Source organism: Temnothorax americanus, unplaced genomic scaffold, assembly GCF_048541705.1.
Source record: "Temnothorax americanus isolate GAGA-0224 unplaced genomic scaffold, ASM4854170v1 Scaffold8, whole genome shotgun sequence".
NCBI lineage: Eukaryota > Metazoa > Arthropoda > Insecta > Hymenoptera > Formicidae > Temnothorax > Temnothorax americanus.
In genome coordinates, this window is record NW_027509802.1 from 24,501 (window position 1) to 43,006 (window position 18,506).

At 37.2% G+C, this 18,506-nt stretch overlaps 2 protein-coding genes across 3 annotated transcripts; one reads left to right on the forward strand and one right to left on the reverse strand.

Annotated features, from left to right (window-relative positions):
• Positions 1 to 143: 143 nt before the first annotated feature.
• Neb (kinesin family member nebbish) lies at positions 144 to 18,294 on the forward strand. Of its 2 annotated transcripts, XM_077423816.1 has the most exons (12): positions 144 to 603; positions 956 to 1,519; positions 1,762 to 2,308; positions 2,407 to 2,634; positions 2,718 to 2,846; positions 12,927 to 13,087; positions 13,274 to 13,489; positions 13,978 to 14,244; positions 15,699 to 15,771; positions 15,854 to 16,023; positions 16,370 to 16,832; positions 17,372 to 18,294. In XM_077423816.1, the coding sequence occupies exons 1-12, from the start codon at positions 500 to 502 to the stop codon at positions 18,233 to 18,235; spliced, it is 3,786 nt and encodes a 1,261-aa protein (XP_077279942.1). In that variant the 5' UTR covers positions 144 to 499; the 3' UTR covers positions 18,236 to 18,294. The 2 variants fall into 2 exon arrangements, with proteins under 2 accessions (XP_077279942.1, XP_077279944.1); XM_077423818.1 differs by lacking the exon at positions 13,978 to 14,244.
• On the reverse strand, positions 3,186 to 10,561 carry LOC143907222 (uncharacterized). Its single transcript, XM_077423856.1, has 2 exons — positions 10,100 to 10,561; positions 3,186 to 4,566 (listed from the first exon to the last, which is right to left on the reverse strand). Exons 1-2 carry the CDS (start codon positions 10,212 to 10,214, stop codon positions 4,349 to 4,351), a joined length of 333 nt encoding a protein of 110 aa, XP_077279982.1. The 5' UTR covers positions 10,215 to 10,561; the 3' UTR covers positions 3,186 to 4,348.
• Positions 18,295 to 18,506: the final 212 nt, after the last annotated feature.

Consider the following 18,506-nt stretch of genomic DNA (forward strand, 5'->3'; position numbering starts at 1 on the left):
CTCTCGTCGAGGACTCCGACAACGAGGTATTGGGTATTGGTTAAAAGTTTAAAGTTCGTCAGGCAAGAGTTTGGACATCGTTGGACAACATTCTTGATTGATCCGCATCTCGAAAGGATTTATATTTTATTATTATTATACTAATTTCACAGATTTATTTATAATAACAATACTTATATGAACTCTCTTTCTTTTTTTCTCTCTCTCTCTCTCTATTGAGTTAAATTAATTTTTAACCAATAAACTGCATAGATATTTGATAAATTAACATGACGTTTTTTAAAAGCGCGTCATAATTGGCCCGAAAATGGCAGACCGTGAAGGCGAATCCCTCGTGTTGTCGTCCATCACGTCTGTGGTCTGTGTACACTTCGTACCACTTCGTACACCACGGCCGTGAGTGCCGGGCTTCGTAAAGTTAGGTCGTGAAACTCAAATCCGTTTAAATTCCCATTGTGTTGTCGGGTGGCTCTTCTCTCCGTGATTTTTCCACCGAAAAATGTCTCAAAATCAGAAATCCACGAGTCGCGGCTACTGCGAGGCTATCTTCTCGACCTCGCCGAGGAGCACCACCAAGCAGGACATCGTCCCCGCGATAAAAACGTAAGGCCAAGCTCGGTTGACATTGTTTTTAACCGTTAACGCGCGACGCGTGATGATCAGCGATGATTGAAAATTATTGCGTGTCAACGGAGATAAACGGAGATAAACGTTGCATAAATCGTGCGTCATTACCGAAAATAAGACGAATATGTTCCCTTTTCATTTACACAAGTAAAATACATATTACGTATATACTTTATATGTACATATTATATTATACAATATAAATAAAAATTAAATGTTTTCATTTTCGAGCCGTAGAAGTTTAACGTTCTTACTTTTTTACATTTTACGACGCTCGTTAAATTAAAGAAACCTGCCAAAATAAAATAACGACAATTTTCTGTTGCAGAAGGAAGAATTTGTATCCTGCCTTGTCCAATGAACCAGCCAAAGCCGTTTTAACAAAGAGTCAGAGTACAAGCAAGTTGACGCAATGTCCTCTGCAAAAGGTATCGTCGAAACTCGAGATAGCAGAGATCTTGGGATCTCCGAGCAAGTTGTCCGAACACGCAGAACCGTGTCCAAAATCTACGAACCCACAGCAGGAAAACACAGTCTCCAACGCCACGCCCAATGACAGAAATCTAAAGACTCCGGTCAAGAGAAGATTTGCTGGTGGATTGTTCAACGATAAGACGTCTGCCATACAGTTTTACACGCCCAAGCATACAAGAGTGACAAATACGCCCAGTGCCGATGCCAAGTTCAATATTTTACCCAATGCGAGAACGCCTGTGAAACGTTACTTCAGCGATCGTGCTCTGTCGCAGAGCACCCCGGACTGTTTTAACGCAGTCCACTTGGAAACTCCATCCCACAAAACTGACGACGTAGTAATGGGGGAACAGACAATGTACGAGGGTGAAAGCAGCAATCTTACAGTTGGAATACGTATTAGACCCTTGACTGGCAAGTAAGTGAGATTAGACTAATCATCCTGCAAGATATTTTCATATTTACTACATGCTTATATTACTTTTCTTTTTGTCACTTATAATTGAGATGAAAATATTTAGGTATTAAATTTATATATATTTTTTAAACCAATATACTTGTATGTACATTAAGATTTCTAATTTTTTCTATTTTCTATTTCTATTCTATGTTACACATTGATAAGTGGTATTTTATTACTCACAATATTTGTAATTTCAGGGAATCAAACGATCCAAAGGTCACAACAGTCGTGCAGGGAAACGGTCAGAACGTTATCGTGGAATGCGAATCTGCGCATCACACTTTCATGTATGATCATTGCTTTGTTTCGCACGATGATCCGCTTACGCCTGGTCACGCCAGTCAAGAGGTTGTCTTTCGCAATATGGTGTTACCTTTAGTGCAAAATGCTTTCGAGGGTTACAACGTCTGCTTGTTCGCGTACGGACAAACGGGATCTGGAAAAAGTTACAGTTTAATGGGCACAGAATCCGCGCAGTTAAGCGCGACGCCATTCGACGAAAGAGTCGGTATCGTACCAAGATTTTGCCAGGAAATATTTACACGAGCGCGTGACAATCCACAGGTCGAGACCACCGTAGAAATCAGCTACTTCGAGATATATAATGAAAAGATACACGATCTCTTAGCAAATACAAATAACGCGTCGAAGAAAGCTCCCCTTAAAGTAAGGGAGCATCCTGCCTTCGGCCCCTATGTCGTCGATTTGAGCCAGCATTGTGTGCAAAATTACAAAGACCTACAGGTACTTTTATAATTTCACAATAACGATTCATAAGAACGCGATTACGACTAGTTTTCTTAATATATATTCATCTCTTTGTGAATGTAATTTTTTTTTAGACTTGGCTTAAAGTGGGAAACTCGCAGAGAGCCACAGCCGCGACTGGTATGAACGAGAAGAGCTCACGATCTCACAGCATTTTCAGTATTATACTAACTCAGGCGCATGCGGATAATCAGTTGGATTGCAAGCCACTCGATGCTAATCGTCGCAGCAAAATTAACTTGGTCGACTTAGCTGGTAGCGAGAGATTGAGCCAAACTTCTGCAACTGGTGACAGATTAAGAGTCAGTTTCTGACATAGTAATTTTATCCCACATGCGTCGAATAACTGATAACGTTGTACAATGTATATTGGTTCGTTCAACAGGAAGGTGTGTCTATTAACAAATCTTTACTTACCTTGGGGAAGGTAATTTCATCACTTACGGAGAACACAAACAATCGTAAACAGGGTTTTGTGCCGTACCGTGAATCAGTGTTGACATGGCTGTTAAAGGTAAGTACTATTTTATCTGTGCATGTTTTGGATTAACGAAAATGCGGAAATTATTACAAGTTCAATAAACGCATTCTTTTACAAATTGAGGGCCCAAAAATATCTTTAAATATAAATAGACTTACTTCGTGTGACAATCTTCACATGTTTCTAGTCTCTCTTATAGAACATTATTACCAATACTTTTCTACTTCGTGCCTGCTTTATAATTGCCTGAAATAGCATTCTGCATGACTGTCAGTACAGATAAATTTACATAGTTTTGAGATATGACAGATATTTTTCTATTGGAAAGGAAAAAGAAAAAGATTTATCAGGATTTTATTAAAAACACAATAATTTAGAAAAAAGACATATGCTTCAGATTATTATTATTATACCTTATAATCCTTTTTTACTTAATATTTACAAGTAATTGTAACATTATTCAAATTATGCCAGTATGTAAAATAAAAATGCTTGTGGATTGTTATATCCGATCGTACAATAACTTAAATACATACCTTAAGAAATAATTGTTACAAGTAAAATAACTGATGAAATATATCGATTTAATTTTAACTTAGCATCTACCATGTTTCTTCATCTTCACGATAAAAAGAGATTGATATCTTATTTTTTCAGAACTAAGTACATTGTATGTTATTGTGCTATATGTAGTGTCATGACAATATTACATATACTTAAACTAAAACTTATTTCGCTGTGCTTATAAAATACATAATCGTGTATTCAGTCTCATATATCAAGCAGTTAATCTGTGAGGTTGTTTTATTGTAATTAACTTTATTGAAGTCCCAAATCGATTTTGCTGCATTTTTCATTCTAGATATATTTGCAGTTATTATATCTGAAGCGAGATAGCAACTGATTCTAAAATTACGATTGCAGCGATATTTTCTTTCTTTCTCTTTTTCAATTGTATGAATTTAATTTGTGCAAGCATGGATATAATTTCCAAAATTTAACGGCCGTAATAAACGGTCTTAGCGAGAATTGACATTTGGGAGCGTATTTACATTTATATTTACATGGATATTCGTTAAACGATTAGCGTGCAATTAACCATAATGTATAACTGAAAGAATGAATGGAGTAATGATAAAATATTTCTGTTTACCACGTACACTTCGATAGAAATCTTAATCTAATTCCTGGAAATTCATTTGACTCATACCTGCCTGGGGGTATAAGATATAACATCTAGTTATTCCAATTTAATATCTAATTCATGCGTCTAATTAATTTGGAGGGGAAAAAAATAACGTTGCGCATGTGCATAATGCAAAATACAAAAGAGTTTCAAGACTCGATTCTGTTTTATCGTTCTGTAACGTATTTCCAGAAACAGATACGTGTGAATTCAATTGTCATAAATGTAAGCTTAATATTATCTTCATTAAAAGCAATTATAAAATTATTATTGTCGTGACCGTTGTACCTAAAAGACTACGATTCGTCCATTGTTCGCAATATAGGCTAGGATTGTCTGCACCGCGTAACTACTTCGCCGATTTATTTCGGTTGGCATCTGCGACTTTCCTCTCGTTGCATGTCGCGTCAGTCTCTTCTTCTTCCTCGTTGATCCCTTCGTGACAGGAATCGCTCCGTGATTTACTTCTTATGTAAGCTGCCAAGTTTCTCCTTTTCATCTCTTTGCATAAATAACAGCTTTCTTTGGATTGTGGCTGCACGGTTCGTTGATTTTCCGCTGATTTTCCTTAAACAATAAACACGAAATTGACTGCTGAGAGAAGAGAAGAAGAATCCAACTTTTTTAATGATTAGAATAAATATTTCTGTGCCTATTTATTATCTCGTGGTAAACAGAAATTTTATGAAATATTCAATACGCGTACTCGGTAGGAATTGAAAACGTTTTCGTTCCGTCGATAGAAATTCTATGTCGCATTTTACAACTTACATAAAACATGCCGGTCAAACCGGTTTATTTATTCTTTGGTATACCGGTTCCAAGCAGACATACCGAGATATACGGTGCCAGTTCACGAGTGGTATAAAGATTCCAAATATTTTTCGGGAAAAGTCTGTCTGATATTCCGCGAACCAAAGAAAATTACGAGGAAAATATCGAAAGTATAATAGAACCATCGACATTTTCCCCGCGCCGAATGTGATCGATGTGCAGGTGCGGGTATTTTCAAATATCGACCTCTCATTGAAATAATTATGCAAATATACTAACTAAATGATGTCTAAATGAATAAAGAATAGACCTCCGCGGTAGATACTTGTATTTTACGCATGATACTTTATATCTGCAGACAAGATATGGCGACTATAAAATATTAATATGAATTTGTTACCGAACGATGGAAAATTCCTCGGTTATTTATTCAAGACAAAAGTCAGTTCTACTTCGCTCAGTCGTGCCATATGCGTACGTTTACAAACTTCCAAAGCAATCAATTACTCGCTACACATCTGATATGACTAACGAATGAATGGAAGTGAATCAACGGGATTTTTAGCGAGCGCATTAATCATTCCGTTTAATGCGTTCTTTTATTTGGCGGTAACTGTAATTTTAGTTCCTATATTTTTGCGTCCACGTGCGAAACGGTGCTATTAGTATCGTAGCGCCGGTGACCGTCACGGCATTCAACGTGGTAATAAAAAAAAACCGCAAAAAAAAATATACAATTCCAACGTACGATCTTGAACGCGTTCACCTGTAGCGCCAGATGATTATATACCTTCGCTCGTGAGTCACGGAGATCTGGCGTTCCACCTCGTGGCTATCGACACATACCCGGGGACGCAATAATCTCCGGAATACATCGCAAACACAAGCAATTATATTTAAACGGATGATTAATCCGACAGAAATATGATTAATCCGGGGTCTGAAAAAAATTGAAATCCATCTCGAGTGTCCTTCCGCATTTCGAATCCGCTGATTAATAAAAAGAGATGCTGCGGCGCTTGAAACGTCGATTCGGGCCGTGTAACGCGTGGCCGCCTAAGGGAACCGTCTAAAAATAGACACGTGTGTATCGTAGAAACGTATATACGCCTGACGGACGGACGGCTTGAAATAACTGGAAAATAGGATAGCTGCGGATCATTTGATTGCCTCTGTCTCGTCCTATCTCGAGACAGATTTTTTTTCTTCTTAAATAATATTAAATCGAGTCTAAGTTCTTACAAGAGAATTTTTATTTCAATTTCACTGAAGAATCTGTCGTTTTTTCAAAATGTCAATGTCAGATGTTACGCAATCGGTATAGTAGCGCCGATAAAACGCAATACGATAGTAACCAATCGTCCTCGCAACGTGAACATTAATCTTTAATCAATGCACTTTTTTAAATAAGTACGTAACAACGATCGTAACAATAAAATGTTCGATTTTTTATCTGATAAAATTGCAACTTATCTTCCAAATGCGCGATAACATGTAGTTTTTTTTTTTTGCGTGTTTTTATCCGCGCGTTTAGAATCGGGGCCGGCAATACCAGGCGCAATAAACAGCGCGCGTATCAAGAGTATTATTGCTATTACAGCAATCGCTCGATGACAGAAAACGAGGGATAGATATGCGACCGCGCGTGAGGAATATCGAGATACGCGAGTTCGCGAGTAAACATTCCGTGCCAGTAATTTGTATAATTATGTAACTTTTTATCTCGTTATGAAGCGACGTAAACGGAAGAGACCCGATTTCCATGAGAAATATATGGGTAACGTCTTTTTTTTTTTTTTTTTGGTGGAAAAGTCGAAAAGCCTATCGTTAGCAGATCGATATTGATATTTAGCAATAAATTACGGCATCTCGAAGTCGTTCGTTCGAGAAAGAGAATAATTACAGTTACAAATGTCACAGAGATATTACTGAATAAACGCGTTCCACAGGAGAATGGATTCGTGATAACGTAATTAATTCCCCTGCAACGACGCGATACGAGTATATTTAGATTGGAGCGGTTTTAATATATGATAATGTATGATAAAGAGAATCGTTGCGTGTGTTGATTATTCATGCTGCTGTCGCCGCATATTTGGCATTTTATTTTTTTTGTAAAAGGAAATGCATTAGCGAGCCGCTGACGCAGGTAGTATTTTGAAATTGCATGTTGCAGAAGGAATGCGCAAAATACGATGTGCGATATAGCCGATATATATTTCAACATTTTTTAATCCACGTGACAGATACGGCTGGTATAAAATGCCCATATATCTATATAGCAACAAAAAATATAAACTCACAAAGTTTTCCTCGCAATTTACCATCCATTGTTTTGTGCAGTTATTAATAATAGAGTAATCTCTCTTCCCGGAAACCCTTTCTATTAAAATACGTATTGAAAATTGTGTGATTTACTCGTAATATTTTTATAAATTCAAAGTATCTTTTTTTTTAAATCTACTTAAAAATTACACGCACGCATTTATTGTGAAATTATTGCTTTAATCTGAAACATTTACCTATAATTTTTATCCATATACGCCACGTGTAACAGGTATATTCTGCGACGTAAATGTGACACACAAAGACAGCTATTGTCCGCGAATTTTTCACGATAATTACTCCGCTGCTATTTTGCGCGCGAATATATGAATCGATAACACTCGGTAACGAAAAGTGTTGTCATCGCATTTTTTTCGGTTGCAATAATTTCCAGTCGTACATTTGTATCGCGGAAGTGTCGTACCTCCTCCTTCCCCCCCCCCCCCCGAGTAGTTTTATATTTATTTAGGGCCATTTTTTCCAACATCCATTAAACTCTAACTGACCGTTAACTTTTCACAATAGTTAAATTCTATTTTATTGGTTAAAAGGTTAACGGTCGGTTAGAATTTAACAGGCGTTGGAAAAAAGTGGCCCTGAAATTTTTCTTTTATAGTCACAATAGAAAGTGCCTATCGTCCATGTACCTACCTAAGGAATGTTAGGAATGCATACCTTTATGATAACTCTATAAAAACTCTCAGAATGACTAATTTAAACGAACTAGAACTTCCCGGAAAAGCGATAAATCCTTTTTAGGCCTTAGAAGAAAAAGACTCTCGAACTGTAGCGAGATATCCCAACAATTCGGTATTTAAGATCTCAGTACGCCGTACTTACGGCGCATAGTCAATTGCTATAGTATTGTATAAATTCCAATTTATTATTGTAAGCGAAGTGACAAAATAAATTCTTTCTAGAATAAGAATTATCTCGAAAAGGAAAGAAAAAGCTGTGAACTTTGCAACTAATACACATTTATGAGCATAAGTAACTCTGAAAAATTGCAATTTTTTTTTTATTGCTATGAATGCATTTATGTCGACCGCTTTCTCATCCGAGTAACGAACAGTCTACCTATACCACATTACGGACGAATATAACTAGTTTGCACGGCTAACAACCGCGAAGAACCAACAAATGATTATTCCTGCAATTTCCACGCAACGTCCGATGAAAGTATTCGCAATTTCCGCCTGGAACTTCCGATTGCAGCCGTCACAGTTTTCCCGCGGTTCCCTCAGGTCCAGTTTCACAAGTGTCGGTTAACTTTTAACCTTAGATTAACTTACTCTTCGTCTCTTTCTAACGCACAAGTGTCGGTTAACTTTTAATCTTAGATTAGCTCACTCTTCGTCTCTTTCTAAGGGGGACGTTAGAAGGAGACGAAGAGTGAGTTAATCTAAGATTAAAAGTTAACCGACACTTGTGAAACTGGGCCTCAGTCGCTTCCCTCAGCTTATCTCACCTTGACTGTTTTATTCGAGTTGCTTTATTGCCTCGCTTTATTAGCTCGTTTTATTATTGCATTATCAATATGTGGATTTTCAGATTATCTTAGTATTTAATACCTATGTGTTTCTCGTGTATTTCAAGGCAAGGAGAAACTAGATAGGAAATTTATCATCAGGTTCTACCTGAAAAATATTTCAAAATAAAATAAGACTCGCTCTCTCCCTCTCGCTTTTCTTCCTCACGTAAGGTAACGCGCGTCGGTGCAGTCTTTTCAGGCACTTTCCCCTGTTCACGTGGACGATTTAACGAGAAAATACTCGAAGAGTCGAGATGGATATCGAGAATAGCAAGTATCGGATAACGGAGAAATGTCTCAACGTAATTATCTGCTATTTGAAATATCGGAGTATCGCGGTACTTATCAGCGATCTTCGAGAACTCGGGTAAACAAATGAAAAAAATTGCACACTTAGGGTATATCTGTGAATTCGGATAACGGATGAGTACTTACTGATCCAGATCAACAGAATTAAAATAAGGCTTAATAAGAGATAAGATACGTCTTCTTGCACCGAGTGGCGCGAAGAAATATTGTCTTTTGAGATAATTTGCCAACCTCGTAATTTTGTCTGGCCGCGAAAATACGATGTTTACCTCGTACGCGATTAGTTTTCGCAATCTCGCGTTTGAAGGTGCATAAAGGGAAAAACACTGGAAACGGCAAGTTTCGTTTGTCGATTTAATCGAATTAACATTAATTGCTCGTGAAATCGATACTTTTGTTTACGTTGGAAAGTTGTTTTGCGTGCTACTTGTGAAGAGATCGCGTCAAGTAAACATTGCTAATTATATATTCGCGACGCGTGAGAACCCGCCACACGTTTTCACGAATTTATGCTGCATCATTGCGTCGAAAGAAAAGAGGGATCTTATCCAGCGAGATTTAAATGAGTGTTATCCGTGGACGCTTTTTAAATGGCGCGCAGCAGAACTTTTCACGGTGAAAATTATCAGATTTTAATTGATTCGTTAATTTCTATTAGATATCTCGGGATCCTTAATTGAAATTTTGTCGTGAATTAAAAAGAAGATTGTTTCTTCCCAAATTTTTAAAATTAAGGATTTTAAATCTATTGACGCAACTTCGACGTTGAAAAATCGTTCATTTTTCAGTCTCTTCGAACTTGAAAAACGATATTTTTAAAAGCCGATCAACTGAGTCGAGGAAAAAATTCATGACCCGGCCTCCCGCGTGTCTATTCAGAGAAGCGCATTCGCGACGATTGTATAACTGCGAAGACGCTTATCGCTTACTGCTAATACTACTTAATAACTAGAGCGTGTTCACAGTTCGTTATCAATGTAACAATTCGTTGTCAAAGCTGTAACTCTAATTAAATAAACTAAAGGACGCAAGAAAAACGCGTCGGTTTTCGCAAACACGAATTACTCCACTGCACCGTGAAGTATCGAGGGGTCAAGTGTAAATTAATTAATTGAACCGCAACAACTGGACGAGACGAAGGAGAGGGTTCCGTGTGCTTACTGGTGCTGTTGCCGCACTTGAAATAGTCCTCGTTCCAGGGCTGCTCGTAGTCGCGGTACTGCGGATTCCGCGAGTACCCGTAGGTGAGCACCTCCGGTATGTAAATCAGGTCCATGATCCCCTCGTGGCGATCCCCCGCGTTGGTCGACGTCGACGTTCAAATCGGGACTGTATATCGTCGGGCTCTCGAATTAGCGCCTCCCGCGCCGAAGCGTGCGTCTTTTTCTTTCACGGACGGCTCTTCCAAGCTGCTCCGCGAAGCCGCTCTCGTGTCGGATTATCGCTTGATAAAGACGTGCGTCAGGCGTGCGGTTACGTCCGGTACTACGTAAAAACGCAGTTTCTTCTTCCGCGGGGAAAGAGAGTTGGGGGAAAAAAAAAAAAAATAGAAGCGTTCCGGGATCCGACCCTCGTCTCCTTCGTGACTTTCGGTGGCTTTCTCGCTTTGAACTAAACGAAGCGTGGACGCTGACGCGCGTAATGTTTATCTGTTGGGGCCTTACCCCACTCCGCCTCACCGGTTCTCCCGTCCGTCCTCTCCCTCTTCCCGCTTCTTCCGTCCCGCACCCGACACTCCGACACATCTTCCTCTATCTCCCCACCCCCCTCCCTCTCCCCTCCTGTCCTTCGGAACGCGTACGTAAGCGTTTACGCGTTCCTCGGTGTGCCCCACCTTCCACTCCGCCAATCACCTTCGCCCGCTTCGCATAGAATTCAAGAATTGTGCGACGCGCAAAAGGTAACGACACGCGCGCGCGCGTCGAGGGGAGCGGCATGCGTGCGTGCGTGCGTGCGTGCGTGCGTGCACGTGTATGCGCACGCGTGCGCGCGTACGTGCGTACCGGCGCGTGCGCCTTGGCGCCGGAAATAACGCCTCGCCCTTGTTTTCTGCGTTTTACTTTTGAAAAAAGAAAGAATAACGTTGCTTTTTTGGCAACGGGAGCAAGTCGATAAGATCATGTTTTTGACTTGCTGCTATAATTATCGCGATATTTTCAAAGGCACCGATGAAGATAGAAAATATTATCGTTATCTTCTTACTTTTTTTTATCATTATTATTATCACATATGACATTAATGTAAACGTAATGTAATAATAGTACACGATATATTAATATATTAATAGATTAATATTATTATTAAAATTATAATGATTAAAAAATTAACAAGTGTGTTATTATTATATAATAAAGATCTTTCGTCCAAATATATTAATGGAAATAGTTTCTTCTGATGAGATTCAGTTATTCCTCATTTTCTTTATCTGGAAGGATAATCCTCGGTGCGTTTTTCCATTTGACGTTCCGCTATACGTCTATTTTCAACAAAATATAATTATAAATGAGAGACAACGTAGATAAGATAAAGTGGTGAACTTGCAATTTTATTAATGAGTTTTTAAATATTTAAAAATTTTTCAACGCGAAGAAAAAAAGAATATTCATCATCGTTGCTGACTTTGCATTACGTCTTTCTGTGACTGATTCACATGGACATGAGTTACAATCGCAAATAATCATAGCGTCACAGTACGTTGTTCTTTTTAATGTTTCGTCAAATCTCTTCGCCGCGTGTAAAAACAGTTATAGAGATACGTAGATATGCAGATAGTGCGACGTCGACGTGCGACAGATTGTATTATACTTGTACATTGTCTCAAAGTCGCAATAATGATCGAGCTTTAAGATTAACATATCTTGTCGCCAATCGAGTCTTACTCTCGGTCTCGTGATGTTTTTCACCGACATTTATACGATCGAAGATCACGGTCAGATTAGCGAAACGGTAATAGTAGAAAACTGCGTGACGTACTATTTCTGATGCCTTTGTTTCTTGTGATTCCTTCGCTTCCAGCTTACCGTATCTATTTCTTCCGTGTTACGTTTCATTACCTTTCCCTCTTCTGGCCTAATTTTTCTCGCGTTCTTATTTAACATCCTTTTGCTATATATTCTCTCTTGCTGCTTTCTCCTCATGCTTTATAGAACTTTCTTCAATGCTTTTGTTAATAAACTAAAATATTTTATCTTGCACATATGTTTTTCCACTTCAATATCTCCGTCCTTGATCTCTGATATGGATCGTTAATTAATAATTAATAGTAATAAAATAAACATCAGTGATGAATAATACATAGAATATTTTTCAAATTTATTTGAACTCGGAAACGATGTTCTCTGTGGCTTTCCCTCAAATTTGCGTTAATGATATAATTTTTTTATTGCACTATGGAATTTTCAAGACTATCAGTAAATTAGCTAAATTAGGTAAATTCACCGCATTATAAAATATCAGTTTTGCGACATTATTTGTTTCGATAATTCCCGTGCTGTAATTTGTAATTATTATATAAAATATTTGCCATAAAATATTGTACTTCAAAATTGCTCATTTTTCATACATGCTACAAAATTCTGATTTAATTTATGCTTTTCGGGTTATTTAAATCTTTATTTATTTGCAAGCTGAGAGTTGTGAGGACAGAACTGCGAATTGCGAAGTAGAAGACAGGAAATCCGAAAGATTAGAGTTAAAAAATCGAGTGCCCGCGTAAGATTATCTTAAGAATCGCGAAAACAAAAGGAAAGGGGGATTTACCTTTGGAAATCTTATCCTTTATTTATTGATACTTAAGGAGAATGCGCCGTTAACGGATGACAGTATTGGCCGATAACGATATCCGGCGATTGAATGCAATTGATTAGATTTGCAATCGCTTTCGAAGTTTTTCAAATGCAACATGCGATAGGGGCTGTATCTTTTATCGCGGACGAATTATGTAGAGCAAATCAAAATATTATGTAACGATGAGCGAACGTCTTTGCAGGAGAGCCTAGGGGGAAATTCACGAACGGCGATGCTGGGAACGGTGTCACCGGCCAATATCCACGTGGAGGAGACCTTGGCGACCCTTCGGTATGCGTGCCAGGCTCGGGCTATAGTCAATCGAATCCGCATCAACGAAGACTCGCACGACCGGCTGATTCGGTAAAACGTCTCCCGAGATTTAACTTTTAATTAAATAACAGCTCTACGTTCTCATTTTATTAGCGAATTATATAGTAAAAAATTGCCATGAATATGTCGAAGGCAAATTATAACAAAAAAGCTGAAATCTCATTATCCTAACAGATTTTAATAAAAATGTAATTTAACAACTTATCTCTTCTATAGCGAATTAAAGGCCGAAGTACTACGTCTACGCGGAGTGCGCAAGGGATACGAGAAACAGTTTGGAGTTATGCCTTATCAGTTGCTCGATCGCATCAAGTCTTATGCGTGGAGTCCATCCCACCAGTTCGATAAGGAAGTCGTGCAAAAGCAAAAGGAAATTGACAAACTGAAAGATCAGTTGAAAAAAACGGAAGAGCAGTTGGTTGTTACTCAGATGTAAGTGAGATAAATTGGTCCCGTATACGTACGATAAAATATTAATCTAGACGATAATATTTAAATTCTGTATATAATCATGTTGTATCTTTAATTAATTTTTAAGTCATCGATTATCTTTCTCATTCGTCCTTGGAAAGAACAATTCCAAGGCAAGAACAATTATCAGCAGTGATAATTTTGTAAATTTCGGAACTGAAGATAATGCAATCATGAGATGTGATTTTTAAATGTGATGTGTTTTATTCTTAGCCGTTACACACTAGCCTTGCTATGTTTAAGGGCTGGAAGCTATAATTTAATCTTATAATCTTTTAATTTAATCTTTTAGTAAAACTTATCAAAGGATTAACACTTGTCCTCGCAAGTGAAGCTAGCTGTCGCGAGTGCGTACGCGGTGTCATTAAGAGTTTCGCAAATCTGACCAGCGACTTTTTCGATTTACATTGAATCGGTAAGATTTAATCGTTAGCCACATGTAATTACAGGAGTCCGCACGAAAAGTTCCAAAGAGCCGAAGAGAGGAAAAGTTCGGAGCTCAAATATTTGCGCCGTTGCGGAATTGCCATCGAGATTGATTTCCAGGAGCGAGATAAGCAGCCTTGTCTCGTAAATCTTGCGGCCGATCCTCTGTTATCCGGTACACTTTTGTATCTCATACCTCCAGGTTTGGTTCGTATCGGGAAGAATAGCGGATCCGAAACCGATAATCTGGATATCATGTTGGACGGACCTCTTGTTAGGGCACTGCACTGGTTAGTTATGGATTGTGTGTGCGTTTGTTTTTTATGTTTAGGCCGTTTAGTGCAAAGTATAGAGGATGAGGGGAAAAAAGTGAATGGATCGGTGACTGTGAGAGGAGAGATATTCTTCTAAAATATTGAAACTGTTTTCTCTTTTGTGTCAAATATATATTTTGAATGTGCTATGAATGTTTCCTGTCTCGTACTAACAGCTTCAAAAATTCCCCGGAATCGCTATATATTTCTGAGAAATATAAAACGTTGTAAATAATTCAGGTTCCTACAAACCAATATTTTTGAGCGATGCTGCCAGCGATTGTAAAACTGTTGGTCGCCTTCTTGAAAAATATTTGAAGGTCAGCGGCATCGCGGCATCATAAAGGTGCGCTGTCCTTTCACAGGAAGGTCAGTCATAAACCCGAGATTTTTTTATCGTTTTACTTCCTCGCTTCTGGTAATGTGATTAATATCTTTGTTAGCGATTTTTGCTAACAAAATACAAAATTTAATGTTTATACATTCTTTGGACTATAAATATTTTCAACTCGACGTGCGTTAAATATCACGCTCGTTAAAAAAAATAAACATCTCTTGTTACTTAATTAGAGCTTGTGAAATAAGACTTTTTCTCGTTTCCCGCAATTTCTGTAAATTATAGCAGCAATTCCGGAACTTTTCGAAGTTAACCATTTCCACTTATCAACACGCCTTGCATCATTTGTTTCTTATAACGAGCCGACTAATTATTTCTAATCTTAATGCATGTTGTTATCGTTACACAACAAATCAGTAAATTGCAATTATTGATCTATATAACTTATTTTATCAATTAGATGGATTCTGGCAGGCGTGAAATGGATTCAATGTTTTTCTTATAATTTTATAAGTTGTTCTATTTATCGTTGCTTTTTATAAACCTTGTCGATTTCCTGCATAATATTCACATTCTATTTATACTTAAACTTTGGGCCGGTATCACAGTCTTCGATTAACGTGATTCTCCGATTAAACTCACTCTGCATCTCTTTCTAACTATCCCCCTAGAAAGAGACGAAGAGTGAGTTTAATCGGAGAATCTAGGGAGAATCACGTTAATCGGAGACTGTGATACCGGCCCTTTATCCTATTCATGCCTCATTATACAGGTCTTCATTAAGGATTCATGAAGTCACTGAATAAATTGGAATTTGAACAAGTCTGGGACTTACGACGCAATATTTAAATTCTACTTGTTGCTAATAAACATAAATTTGCAGCTTGTCTGCCAAATGTATGCATTTACGTATGTGCTACTTGATAAAAACTAAGTACTCACTGAAGTGCTTGTTTTAACTTTCTACTGAATACTTGAATTCTATATATCAGTTCTATATAAATTAAAATAAACGACTAACGTTTTGAATTTTTCTCTCTTATATAAATATTGTATACAATTGTTTGCTATAAACTTTTTTCTTTTTTCCTAGCTCTATTGAAAACAACGAGGGAAAATTAAGCTTGACGCCCGAGATGGGTGGAGACACATATGTTAACGGACAGGTAAATGATAACGGATTAATTGCTAATATGTAATATATAAGAGATTGAAACACTAGATAAAAATATTTCTACTTATTTGTAGATGGTAACTGGGAAAGTTATGCTCAGACACGGCGATCGCTTAGTCATCGGCGGTAATCATTATTTTAAAGTCCTAAATCCGTACGACGAATCCTGCAATGTCAAGCTTTCCACACAAGCGATAGATTTTGAATTTGCGCACCAGGAAATTCTTCGAATACAGGAAGAAAAGTATGTATACTTAATGAGAACAAATGTAGTTAGAGAAAGACTCCTCGATGTAAACTCTCAAGAAGGCCAATCTTTTTAGAACCAAAATGCAGTTATTTGTACAAAAATATTGATATTATCGCTAGTGATAATGATAGCAAATTTATATGTCATTGAGAAGAATCTAATCGTAATATTTTACGTTTTGCACTACTATCTCTACTATCATTAGTGATACAAATAATTTCGATGACCGTTATCGAGATGATCATTAGCATAAATACTTACAAGTTTAACATAACTGCGTTCTGGCATGCAAATTTTTTTCGATAAGTATTATCGGCACTTATCACAAGTTTATCCATAGATTAAGAGCAGAACTGGAGGAATCGAAACAGAAAGCGATAAAGGAACTTGAAAATGCCAAGCGCGAGGTAGAATTGCAACTCGGTTCGCAAAAATCGAAATACGAGCAGAAGATCAAATTTCTTGATACCACTCTGAAAGAACAACAGCACACCCTCGAACAAATTGATCACAGAAAAAAGGAACTGGAATTGGAAAGGGAGTTGCTCAGCAAGGAGGTGGAAATCAATAATAAGATTAAGAAAATGCAGCTGGAGCAAAGTCACGCGAGACTAACGCCGTACAAATCAAACTTCCTGCAAGAACTCGAGAGTATTTTGAACGAGAAGGCTGCGGACATTGAGAACGCGTTAAAGACGAAACTTAATGGGGAAACGATAACCGCCGGTGGTATCAGTCTACACGAAATGCAAATACTCGTTAAGGAAGCGACTCAGCGATGTAAAGAAGCTGGATTTGATTTTGTAAGTTATTTTGTAACACGTATATAAATTATTACACAGAGTGTCGTATAGCCGATAATTTTTTGTACAAAAAATGAATAAGAAACAAAATCTTTTTCAATTGCTTGTGTAGTCAAAAATGATTTTGAATATTGTAGCGCATATAAGTGAATTCTATACATGTCATGTGTATTAGATTTTGTTTTTGCAACTACGATACGGTGATGATACGAGGTACTGATATCGTTGTTAGTTGAACTATTTCGAAACGTAAGATACAGCAATCGCGAATACTGATATGTTTTTTATAGCATTAAAAGCTCATGGCGAAAACACTTCAACCGCAACAAATCGTTATAAAAAAAGTTGTATCTGATTTGACGTACAATTTTAATATCATAAGCAAATAGACGCATTCATGTTATTTTTATATAAAAACCATTTTTTTTATCTGTAACATTATAATTTTTTTTTAACGAGAAATTATCGGTTGTAACGTTATTCATTGTATATCTACTGATTTTGTGCACAATTTCTTTAAATTTTTCTCCGAATTTTAGGAATTTGACCAACAACAAACAGTAGTGGAAAATAATTTGCAGCCAGTGATTCGTGTTCGTGATAAAACGATTGCGATGGAAACACTGTTGCCAGCGACAGACTTTCTGAATTGGATTTATCGTTTGAGAAACTGTGACGATATACAAGACTCGATGAAGGAACTGTGGCATTCCAGCTACAAGTGGGAGTCTTGCGAGACGGAAGTATTTGAGGATTCTTTAAACAACAGTAGGATCTCGATAAATATGACTCCTGTGAAGAAACAACTGAACAAAAGTATCCACCTGGACAAGTTGATATTGGAAACGACGCTGAACGATACATCCATGATGCACGATCAACAAGAAGATGTAAATGCGTGTCTCACTCAAATCGAAGTCGCCGCGAAAACGTTGAACAAGCTGTGTCGTCGGTATCAGAACGACACTAAACCAATCGTCGAATCGTTAGCTAAGATGCAAGATATTATAGAGTGTTTAAAAAATATCTTCCAGAGTAAAGATCCGAGTGAGTGCGAGGATGTGAGTGCAAGTTCGATAAATAGTAATAACGATACTGTTATCGACATGTTGAACGATGTAAAGAACCTTTCACGGTTCCATAGTAAAGAAACAAATGAATGCAAAGAAAAAGATACTATATCTGTAGATAGCATCAATAATGACATAGATAAGTTAGCAACAAAGGATAATGCTGAAAATTGCATCAATAATGACATAGATAAGTTAGCAACAAAGGATAATGCTGAAAATTGCTCAAGTCACATATCGCCAAAGAAATCTAGCATGCGGAATAACATGCTAGATACGAAAGATGGAAATGTTCAAAAGAACGTAAGGTTTACTAATAAAACCGAAAATTAAGACTTGATAAAATAAGAACGATAGTCGTTTAAAATATTAATTATTTTTTAACACTTTCACTATTGCCGTTTTAAAAATCTGAGAAACGTATATATTATTATATTAATAATACATATTGCATTACAGATTTAGATTTGTGCAACGTTTCATTAAATTTTATATTTTAACATATTTTATAAATCATTTATTGGAACCGTGCCTTTATGAATTTTCATTATTATTTTGATTATTATTGGTTTATAAGACTTTAATTTAGCTTGTATTAAAACAA

What these genes read in the sequence shown, in the direction of transcription:
- Neb (XM_077423816.1), top strand. Translation starts at nt 500, where the DNA reads ATGTCTCAAAATCAGAAATCCACGAGTCGCGGCTACTGCGAGGCTATC. An exon ending in TCGCACGACCGGCTGATTCG is followed by an intron (nt 13,088 to 13,273) that starts GTAAAACGTCTC and finishes TCTCTTCTATAG; the next exon opens with CGAATTAAAGGCCGAAGTAC. An exon ending in CTTCGAATACAGGAAGAAAA is followed by an intron (nt 16,024 to 16,369) that starts GTATGTATACTT and finishes GTTTATCCATAG; the next exon opens with ATTAAGAGCAGAACTGGAGG.
- LOC143907222 (XM_077423856.1), bottom strand. Translation starts at nt 10,214, where the DNA reads ATGGACCTGATTTACATACCGGAGGTGCTCACCTACGGGTACTCGCGG. An exon ending in CAAGTGCGGCAACAGCACCA is followed by an intron (nt 4,567 to 10,099) that starts GTAAGCACACGG and finishes TTATTGTTTAAG; the next exon opens with GAAAATCAGCGGAAAATCAA.